General features: G+C 38.9%; 1 protein-coding gene across 1 annotated transcript; it reads left to right on the top strand.

The window, feature by feature from the left end:
* The first annotated feature begins 652 nt into the window (after positions 1–652).
* On the top strand, positions 653–10,906 carry LOC106924115 (cytochrome c oxidase subunit FA4-like). Its single transcript, XM_014997654.2, has 4 exons — positions 653–1,479; positions 4,992–5,077; positions 9,040–9,103; positions 10,138–10,906. Exons 1-4 carry the CDS (start codon positions 1,438–1,440, stop codon positions 10,192–10,194), a joined length of 249 nt encoding a protein of 82 aa, XP_014853140.1. The 5' UTR covers positions 653–1,437; the 3' UTR covers positions 10,195–10,906.
* Positions 10,907–11,383: the final 477 nt, after the last annotated feature.

Below are 11,383 nucleotides of genomic sequence, written 5' to 3'. Positions count from 1 at the left end.
CTGTTTGATAACCAGGATTTATTAGGATCTATGTATGATAGAATTCAAATGAACTGTTTGCATAGTACCTCAGGACAACATTTGTTGCAAATTGCTGGCATGTAAATCACCAATTGTATAGCAATTTAAATACCAGTTCAACTGAATTGAGCTGTCCTGCTAGAAGGTGAAGGTAAAGTATTCTGCATCCTCTAACAGGATTTCTTGCAGAGTTGCTCTATATTTAGCTCCACCCATAATCTCATCATCTGACCACCTACCCTGTCTCCTCCTAAAGCATTTACATCACCACCGTGTTTCACATTGGAGATTGTTTGGTATTCACACTGATGTGGAGTTATGGTTTTCTTCCACATATTTTTATGCAGCCCAAACAGTTTGATTCCCCGTTTGGCTCGTGGCAAGCTACAAAGATTTCTTGTGGGGCTTTTTTAAATACTCGCGATCTTAAATACTTGCTGTCAGAGGGACCAGAATTACCATGAACTTCTTGACGAACATCTTTCATCAAGAAACTACTTTGTGTTGGTCTGTCATATAATATAATTTTTATGTGACAGACCAGCTATCTCATTACAACCAAAACTTTTATGCGAGTAAAGATTTTAGTTGTAAATTAACATAAATTCATGACGATGTGAGACAAATAAAGTACAGTGACTCTGCACTCTTCACATAAGCATGATAAATGATGTGAACACAGCAGTTACCTTAAGCAAAGAACAGCAGTAGGTTGTGCAATTTACCCTGCATAGCATTAAGGTATTAATTACATTAGGTTCATTAGGTTGCAGGGGGTTGTTAGGGAACCTTTAAAATCTGCATGTGCAGCACCATTGACTAATCAATTGCCATTACCATGTTCACAACAAAGGTCTGGACCCTAGGGACATGCTGGCTGTTGGTATAACTCCTCCTTAGAGATGACATGATGCACTGCAAAAAAAAAAAAAGAGCAGCATCTTGCATCTCCAGAGGGATGATTTGAAAGTTTTAAGCAGGACCAATACATACAAACAGTGACTGGTTAACAATAACAAACTGTTCTGCACTCTTGTTTCATTACCAAATTGCAAAAAAACAGAAAACGTTTAGGACACAGAGCACTCGAAACATACAGCTGCAGTAGAAACATACAGTGACTCGAACAGATGTGATTATGAGGATTAGGACTTACGTCTCTGCCTCTGTCTCCCTGTCGCCTCTGACCCTCTCTCTTATACGAGAGGGAGGCAGGACGGCTGGGAGACTGGCAACAGGTCTCACTGCTCTGGGGGACAAACTGTACGTCAGCCAACAAAAAACTATTTCAATAAATCCGCACAGAGACATTATCTCACATGGATACGGTCATCAGTTAGTGACTAACAGCTGGTTCCTCGTTTTATCTGGTTTGGCTTTTATTAAGGAGGACACATTTTCAGAGGAATAATAAAGATGATTAAGGACATGATTCAGCACGCGAAGAAACATCCAGGGGTAGGTTGGATTACACGTTATTTGTTGAACCTTAATTCTTTCTGAGACATGAGACTAGACAGAATTGTAAGGATTTTTCCATTTTGAAAACTGTAGGATAAATACAAGCAGTATAGACAAGTAGTATGGACTGGATGCATAATTTGTATGCACAAAACAGTTTCTTTTATTTACTTGGAAACATTTTTTTTTTAAAATATGCAACAAAGGTATTAATGCTTCACATATAATGTTTGAAATATATTACAATATAATGCAAACATGACAAAGAAAAGTACAAACAGTATGAGCTAGTGGTGTTGCCAAAGAGAAACTTTTTTTTTTTTGCCATGACAACACCTATTAATGAGATTTTTTTTTTTTTTTTTACCAATTACAACAAACCCAACACAGAAAAGGGGTGAACTCTTCAGCTGAAAGCTCCAGATGCTCTGGAAACTTAAAAGACCTTTGAGTGTGAGTTCCTAAATAACATTAAAATATTTGAAACCAGCACTGTGACAGCACATAATTTCCCTGGCTTCTTAATTTGCTTTACTATCTTAATAAATAAAAAGAAGAAAGGAAGACACAAGCTGTGTGCGCTTGTTTTTTTTTTTTTTTTTTTTCCCCCTCTGTTGCCTCAGAGCTATACTGAGGGTGACCCAAATTCATGGACTGACAGGGCTGGCTTGGCAGTGCACCAGAAAAGTAATAAGGGCAGCAACAGTATCGAACCCCTGCGAGTATAAAACACTTCCTATATTGGTCAGGCTGGATGGTGAAAGGTGAACCTCTCAGTTTGTGGCTCAGTGTGAAGGTATCAGAACCATGCAGTAGATGACTTCCTACACACGAGCATGTCTTCATTATTTGCTCCCTGTTTGTGTGTATGTGTCAGATCAAAGGTGACCTGCTTCTCTGTGTGTATGTGTGTGTGTTTGCTGCTTGTGTTTACTCTGGCGATGACAGAGCTGATGCTTCTGCACTCAGCACACAGTGTGTGTGTGTGTGTGTGCGTGTGCGTGTGTGTGTGTGTGTGTGTGTGTGTGTGTGTGCGTGCGTGTGCATGTGTGTGCTCTATGAACCAATTTCCAAGGTCATAGAGTCTATAGAGATGCTTTACACTAAAAGTAGGGTTTTAATGTTAAAATAAAACACCTTTGTAAGTGGTAGTTTCAGATTTATCATCTTAAACTCTGTAATATGATAATAAGAAATTGTCTTTTAATTTTCTGCAGATAGTTTCAGTGAGAGCAGTGTTTAAACATGGAATCTTGAATAGCTTGAACAGTGAGGAGATGAATGGCTTATGGACAGACAAATGGATTACAGATGATAAATCAGTGGACAAACTGATGGATGGATGACATGTGGACGGGCAGAAGGGCAGATGGGCAGACAGAGAATGTGCGATCAAGACAATCTATAAAGCAAACGGCAGCAAAAGGCAGCAGCACATGTATGCAGGAGAGCAAATACAAGCCAGTTGACTTGTTGACTGATGTTGCAAAGTAGTAATAAGTGTTGCATATGAAAGGTAAACGCTCAACTTAACAACAAGTGTGCTGCAGGAGTCATAATGGTGATGAATGAATTTAGAGATGGATGATGGGTATCGACAAACTAATGATGGATGGATTTCAAAAATGCTTCCGAACTTGTTTTGAAGTGGATAAATCAAGCTTACAATGGGTTTCTTAAATTACTTTCTAAAAATCAACTTAGAGCTAAAATATGTTGACATAGTTTGCATTTCTTAATGTTCATTTGTCTGATTAAAAGTACTTTTCGAGAACAAAAAAATTGTGTTGCCCTGATGACCCAAGGAATTAAATGTTTTTAACGGCTGCAAGTGAAAAATCATCATAAATAACAGAAATAAAGGCTTAAAAGCATCATTCTGTGTTAACCTGTATTATGTGTTTCAATTAGTAAATTAAGTTATGTTATGTTAAATGTTCAGCATGGGAGATAGCCTCTTCCTGTTCCATCATGACTGACCACCAGTACAAAAGTCGAGGTCCAGAAACACATAAATGAGCAAGTTTGTTGTGAAAGAAATTGACTGGCCTGCACAGAGTCCTAACCTCAACCCAGCAGAACACCTCAGGGATGTATTAGAGATCCAGGCCTTCTTGTCTGATACTAGTGTCTGACCTCATAAATGCTCTTCTGGAAGAATGGTCAAAAATTCCCATAAACATTTCTAAACCTTGTGGAAGAAATTCCCAGAAGAGTGTAAGCTGTTTTAGTGGAAAAGGTTGGGCCAACATCATGCTAGACCCTATGGATTAACAGGGGATATTACTCAAGCTTATCTGTGTGTGGAGGCATACAAGTGATATCATTTGGTAATATAGTGTATTTTAACCTGTAGCCTTCACAGTTATGAACATGGGGCTAAGGGAAACGTTTTAATCTTCGAATAGGAGTAGAGGTAACACTGTGAAATGGGTTAAGCCAAACAGTAAAACGTTGGATTTATTCATGAAAAGATTTGTATACATATAACTTTAAACACATTGGTATTAAGGGAACACTCTGAAATAATTTCCTTCATTCTTGTGATTGTAAAGTAAAGGTTATTGTAGCATGTTCCTTCTTTTCTGGGAGTAGCGTTTCCTCCAGCAGTCCTGTGTGGTTCTGTGTACCTGAGGGAATGCTGCTGTATCCACCAGAAGTTTCAGTGTTGTTAAGAATTAAAGTTTTATCATTAGACATCCTTCTAATCAACAACTAGACGAGTGGCATTGCATTTAGCGGAGGACAGATGTCTGGATGCAGCTGAGTAGAGACATCCTTCAGTTCAACCTGATCAAACTGTCAGCTCTCTACAGCTTGACTAGATCTGTGTGTGCTGCAAACAGATGTTCGCCAGCGGTGTGGCTCTCCCTCTGATTTGTGCACGGCAAAAGCAGGCAAGAAATATAAGGCAGTTAAGTGTCGACAAATAGATGCGGCGCGGTTTAAGGTTTCTCTCACCTAAGCTTAGGTGTTTAAGATGACAAATCACATAATCCTCCTGTCCCCTTAACATGCTTTTTTATTTTAATTCCTGTCTGAGTCACCAGTCAGAACCTCTGCACACACACACTTGCCCACAGTATGTGTCTAAATTCACCGGGTTTGTGTGAAAGTGTGTTTTTTGCTCAATCTGACAGGTATAGTGTTATAGGAAGAAAATCTGCTGCAAACACACACACACACATACACGCACATACACGCACACACGTGCAGATGATGGTTCTTGCTTCTTTAGTGTCCTTGCCTTTTCAACCCATGCTGACAGTGAGCAACCTCGCACATGGCCTGAGCTTCATGCATATGCAAAAGGGCACAGAGAGGTGAAAGAAGAATGATAATAACTACCTGTATGCGTGTGTGTGTGTGTGTGTGTGCCTGTGCGTGTGTGTGTATGGGTTCCACACAAATACATGTTCATATAGTCAATGGAGTGATGGGATGCACTGTTTTTATGACATGTATCATAGTGGTCTGAGACTAATTCGTCCTTTCTCTCCTGTCTTCAGTTAATCCCTCAGTTTTTCTTCATGACTCTGGGCATCTCAGGTGCCACGCTCTACCTGATCCGTCTGGCAAGAGGGCCCCATGTCACGTAAGGCTGCCTGGTGTAGTGAATTTACTTCTGCTGCAGTTTGTCTCCAAACGACCACAAACTTTGATGGGGCAGTATTATGTGTTTTCCAGCCACATAGTGTCATTTTATAGCACAGTGAAGAAACTATGTTAACTTTAATTATTGTAAAAATGCTATTTGTATCAAATATGACTTAAAAGAAATTTGACTAGTTACTAAACACCTTGAAATTGGGCCTGTGTCTCTTGAGAAACTGGTCTTTCTGAAACTCTGCCTTCAGGAAGTCATCACAACATCCCTCGTCTATTAACCCTTTAGCAACATTTTCACAAACGGTGCAATGACAAGTAGCTCGTACAATGAGCTCAAAAGGTCTTCGTAACTTGATTAGAATGTTTTATATTCTATTCCTTCTCAAAGAGGGGCTGAGAGAAGTAGGTCTCAGAATCACATTATTTATATCGCCAGGAAAAGGAAGTCCTGCATTACTTAAATTCTTAGAAAACATTTTAAAATGTGCGTCAGGTCTACTCTGTAAGTACTGACATGAGTTTCAAGTGTGTCATCTGTAATTTTGACCAAAAAACCCCAACAAATTTAATATATTTTTTATGCACTGGCAGTGTGGCTTTATAGAAAAAAGTGTTTACAAATTGCTTTATGCTGCTACATTAAAAACGTGAATTTAGTATGATTTTTATTTCATTTTACATTTTAAAGTACCGTATTTTCCGCACTATAAGACGCACCTAAAAACCTTCAATTTCCTCAAAAGCCGACAGTGCGCCTTATAATCCGGTGCGCCTTATATATGGACCAATATTGAGCCACAACAGGTCCAGCAACGGACTTTACCACAGGGGCCGCGTTTCATTGGCTAATGCCCATTTTAGGTCACAGTGCAGCTACCACGTGCGTGACCGTCTCACAAACACAAGCTACAGTAGTAAACATATGCTAATGTACATTCAAAACCATGAATGCCGACTTACCCAGCCTTGCAAGAACAATAGGCATCAGTGATCTTGTCCACAGCTATATTTATGCTGAGGGTGTGAGGATCTGCTGTTTTCCTCATCTATCGGTAGCTTTTAGCTGTGACGCGCACAATGTTGGAGGCATCCAGTGGCTCAAACACCTTGATGTCGTCCAAAAAAGATGACATGAACTTGTTGGTTCCCCTGTCCATTGTCGTGGCTGATATGTTGTGAAAATCCGGCAGAAATGCTACGCTAATTAACTCAGATCGAAATGAAAGACGTCATGTTTACAGACATGCAGTAGGCTGCTTACGTAGTTGGTCCACTACGGTAAGCAGCCGCCTACTTCTTTTTCCCCCGTAGAAGAAGTGGTGCGCGGTGCATGCTGGGATAGTTGTCAGAACACTGGTTTGTTAATAAAGTTTGATAATACATTTAAAGGGGGGGAGGGGCAGGGGAAGAGAGACAGAGACTGCAGCGGCAGCGTGTCGGTTGGTCTGTGTTACCCAGAAAGCAGTTGGGCATAATATCGCAACACCAACACCGTGAGTGAAACAACGGCTGGGCCAGCCTACTATATAAAGTACTCGGGGACCATTTCTTTATTAATGTGGATGTGTAATAATAGAGTATGAAGCGTCTATTCTATGCGCCTTATAATGCGGTGCGCCTAATGTATGAAAAAAGTCCTAAAATAGGCCATTCATTGAAGGTGCGCCTTATAATCCGGTGCGCCTTATAGTGCGGAAAATACGGTACTTCACCACAGGTGCCTATAAATGTTGAAGGTTGCTGTACTTGTGTTAAGACACCAAATCATGAATTTGTAATATTGTTTTGCTCCTTGCTTATAACTGTAAAGCTACTGGTTGAGGATTTAGCCGGCAAAGGTGGAGCACTGCACTGCTCCTCCCTGCAGCACTGACGCAGACAATCAACATAAAAAAATCACAAGAGGGAAAGCTGACCGACTTTCTCATAAAAGCAAGTGAAGTGTGCACAACAACATCTGGGTAGGTCAGAGGAGCAATATGGAGCTCTTTGGCCATGTACCATTATCAAACACATGCTGTGTAAAAAAATGAAAAAAATAAAATAAAATAGATTAGCAAAGTTGCCAACTCAAAAGCATGGGGGTGGTGGTAATGTTCCGCTTAGGGATTACGAAGTAACTAACAACACAGGATTTAAATTTACCTAAAATAAAATGGAAGGATAGATTCTGCTAATGTTAGCAGAATCTAGGTCCAAATGTTACGCAGTCATTAAAGGAAGTGAACTAAAAGCCTCTTCAGCAAAACACACCCAAAGCTGAGCTCATAATCCACAAAGAGCCGCTTAGACTAAGCAGAAATTTTGTCTCCCCCATCTGGCAGTAGACAGATTACACAAACGTCTTCCTCGCAGTCCAGTAGCATGGATTACGTTGTTTGAGGAAGAAGTTTGATAATCTTTTCTCATTTTCCCTCTTTTTACACCATGATGAACACAGTGAGGCTTTCAAATGTGATTGTGTCCATGTTTCTAATTGTGTTGCTGTCAAATGTCAACACATGCAAGATTTAAAATAAATGGCTGGAAATATGATAATTTTTATTAGGCTATGAGTTCAACACAAAGAGGTTGATATATCACATTCTTCTTCTAAAACATAACAAAAAGTGAAGCTTTTGGAACTGCCCTGTTTTTTATACTAGATGTGCATGCACCTGCCATGGTGTTTAAAACATCTGCCGCATATTAAGTACGCATCAACGTCACCTGCACCTGCAGAGGTTGCAGGTGACGTCAATGAATCAAAAGAACTTTAGATGTTTTTAGCTGCAAGAAAACGGAAGTTAAACAAAAAAAAGCAACAATTAGTGTCTGAATTTTAAAAGTAAGTGTTTGGATTTTTGCCAAGTGCCATCCATTTACAAGATACCGATAAGACAAAACAGTTTATATAGCAACTAGTTTTTTGCATATCAAATTTAGCAGGATCACTATATTACACTAAGATAAAAATAAAGTTAAAATAAAAAAAAAAAAACCTTGCACATACAACAGATGTGTCTGAAAACACTGAAGTGTTTTATTTGGTGGCACCGGGTTTACTGCCTCCACTGCAAACAATAAACATCTACTGTGTATCACCTGTTCACTGTAATGATCAAAGTAGTTTATGCAAATTTTCAATTTGCATAAACAACTGTGATGTTTTTTTTTGTATAGTGTTACTGTAGTAATTTCATCTCATAGTTATTTATCTCCTCGGGTTAAGACATTAAATACGTATGATCCTTCAAACAGATCCTCTTCTAAAAAAATAAATAAAAAATCCTGAATTATCTTTTTAAAATGGAATGATAAGCAAGTAGTAAAAATACAAAAAAAAAAAAAAGAACATTGAATTTTGTGTGCCAGAGCCACACCAATTGCAGCGAACTCTGTGACCACTCACGTAGAGTAAATGTAGATAGATCACGTCCCATTTCAGGCCACACAGAACCTCTTGTTCTGAGGGTCAGCCATAAAGCCTGACCTCATCACCAGCTGGTGATGAGTGCTGTGGTCAGTGGCTGCCTCCCTCTCAGGCTGCCCAGTGTTTGTTGTAATGGACACACAGGGGGACAGACGCGCTCCTTCTGCCATCCCCATTTGTTTGTGCTTTGGCACCGTAATGTGCTGCTGGAGGGGGAAGTGGAGGAATGGACTGTCGCTCTGGAGTGCTGCGAAATCTAGACTTTGGTTAATGAACAGGGAAAGGACTGCCAATTCACTGGGCTGACTTCATCTCATAATCACTTTTTCCTCTCCTGACTTTTGTCTCCCTTCAGTTTACGAGTCTCGTTTTGCCTCCGCCATTCTTCTGCTTTGTTTTCTTTTTCCTTATTTGTTACATTATTTGACATCTTGTAATTCTGCCCTTAGTTATTCTGCACCCATTCTTTTATTTCCTCTTACATTTATATTTTGTTCTCCCATCTTCTCTTTCTGTGAATCATCCCACGTTTGCAGCTTCTGGGACAAAAAGAACAACCCTGAGCCCTGGAACAAGCTCGATCCGACCTATCAGTACAAGGTGACAATTCCCATCCCCCAATTTACAGCTGCCTCAGAGAATCCTAATCTTGACAAAACCACCACTGCTTCTCTGAGTCACAGAGAATCTAGCAAACACCATAAGTGTATTGTTTTTTTCCCAAATAGAGTAAAATTATTTAGCATTAGCAAAATATCACAAGAAGATCGCACCTACTTTAAACTTTTTGTCAAGTCTGTTTAAACATGATCTGAAAGAAATAAGCACACCTCTAAAACATTTTTACATTCTGTCAAGTTACAACTGCAAACATCCATGTAAATTATGACTTTATGTGTTGCTGTAGGAAAATAGTGCTCAAAGAACATGAGGCCGAGGTGCTTTTCATACTTTTGTCCCACACAACACACTGAGGGTTGTTGTTTTTCTGCGATACAACACATAAAAGTTCAAGAGGTATTATGTAGTACTTTGCAAGGAAAGGTATACCAGAAGAAACAAATGAACACACTATTTACTCAGTATAAAGAAATCAACCAAATCATTAGATTTGCATTGATGTAGATGATCTGATTTTCGAGGAAATATAACTTTTCTGAAGATTTGTAAAGTCGGGGTTCTTGCCAGAGGAATAAAAGTTGCTGCAGACAAAAGGTCACGACAAAACATGTTTAATTCTCACTAGCAAGCCAAAGGTCGCACATCGAAATTCCACCAACGTCCAAACAATAACCATAATGAGGATGGGGGAGTGAAAGTGAAGAAAGGGGAGAAGCGTTAACTGTTTGATTGATCATGAAAAGTACATGTAGCGAAAATAATCACTGCAATAAAAAAAGCAACTTTTTTTTTTGTTTTTTTTTAAAGACTGTAATCTATCCTAACTGTTGGTTGTGAGGCAGTACGGGGTGTGAGTCTGGGGGAGAAAAAAAATGCAAAAAAAATCATTGCAAATTATGTTTGTGCGAGCATGTTTGTACAATTTTAAAACCCCTCTTTAGCCCTGCTGAAGACAGCGCTGATTAATTTAATTTAAGCAAAGCAGATTTAAATGTATTCCACCTTCCCTCCAGTTTGTTGCCGTCAACACAGACTACAAGAGCCTGAAGAAGGACAGACCCGACTTCTAAAGGTCCTCCAGGCACGTCCAGGGCCACCAAGTTCAGGAGGACCTCCACTTACAGCTGTCACCTCACCTCATGTAAAACTTTATGCTCATGTAACCCTGTGTGTGCCTCTGCAACGTCAACTCTGAGTAAATAATACAAAAAAGAAAAACATTAAAAGATGGTTCTAAGTTTAGAGTGATCTTCTATATTTCGTAACATTCAACTCATCAGATGGTGCTTGCAGAAGACGGTATAAAATTATATGTGTTTTAACAACCTTTACCTTTAAATTAAGAGTTTTGCACATTTCATTCACAGAGAATTCTTTATTAAAATCTAAATAAATTTAATGTATATTTGCTTAATTATGTTGCTTGTTGTGTTTATAGTGTTTAGTTCGCCATTCAGCATTAATAACCAATAATTTTCAATAGCTACTCCTGACTGTGCTTCACCGATACATGCGCTCTATCAGACAGTTTTAATGCTAGTTTGATTAAAACATATTATTTCCTCTGTCTCTCTCAGGTGCCGCTTGTCCATTTAATTATTTCCTGCAGTATTCAGTTTATGATGAAGTCAGTTATAAGGTATTAAATCAGTAACATTCGTTTTGAGCAGCATGACTTTCTTCCACAGAAAGGATCAAATGATCGGAAATTAATTAGAAGTTTCTTACTGGCCAATTTGGGTTTATACATAGATAAGTCCAAAATTATTTATTCCCCCTGGTTGATGTTTGTTTAAACTGATGTTTTAATTTTACCAGCATGTTTCTTCTGAACAATATTATTGTTTTGGTGTTGCCCAGTCAGACTTAAAACTGAAAGAGCATCTGTGGAGGGAGCGAAGGATTAGGGTTATGGCAAAGAGCCTCTCCAACCTGAAACACTTGGAGCTCATTGCTAAATAAAATCCTCAAAACTCCAGTGGAAACATGCAAAAAGCTGCTCCAGAATCAACTAAGCAGAGTTTAATGGCGATGTTTGAGGCAATGCCATCAAAGCTGTTTTCATTCATTATTAAGAAATAATTTGACTTGCTATTTTTTGCTTCAATATGAAAAAAAAATGTTACTTATAATTTTGTAAATAAAATTCTCATTTGAAAAAATAAAAATCTGAATCTTGTGATTCATTTTTGGCTATAACTTTAAAAAGACTAGTGGCCTTTATTCTTTGAAAGCTGGACAGAAAGTAGGACAGACAAA

This window comes from Poecilia mexicana, unplaced genomic scaffold, assembly GCF_051168715.1.
Source record: "Poecilia mexicana isolate PSO_F unplaced genomic scaffold, ASM5116871v1 scaffold_5, whole genome shotgun sequence".
Lineage (NCBI taxonomy): Eukaryota > Metazoa > Chordata > Actinopteri > Cyprinodontiformes > Poeciliidae > Poecilia > Poecilia mexicana.
The sequence above is the reverse complement of the archived record's forward strand: the minus strand, read 5'-3'. Positions and strand labels throughout refer to the sequence as shown.

What these genes read in the sequence shown, in the direction of transcription:
- LOC106924115 (XM_014997654.2), top strand. Translation starts at nt 1,438, where the DNA reads ATGATTAAGGACATGATTCAGCACGCGAAGAAACATCCAGGG. An exon ending in ACGCGAAGAAACATCCAGGG is followed by an intron (nt 1,480 to 4,991) that starts GTAGGTTGGATT and finishes TCCTGTCTTCAG; the next exon opens with TTAATCCCTCAGTTTTTCTT. An exon ending in ATCCGACCTATCAGTACAAG is followed by an intron (nt 9,104 to 10,137) that starts GTGACAATTCCC and finishes CCTTCCCTCCAG; the next exon opens with TTTGTTGCCGTCAACACAGA.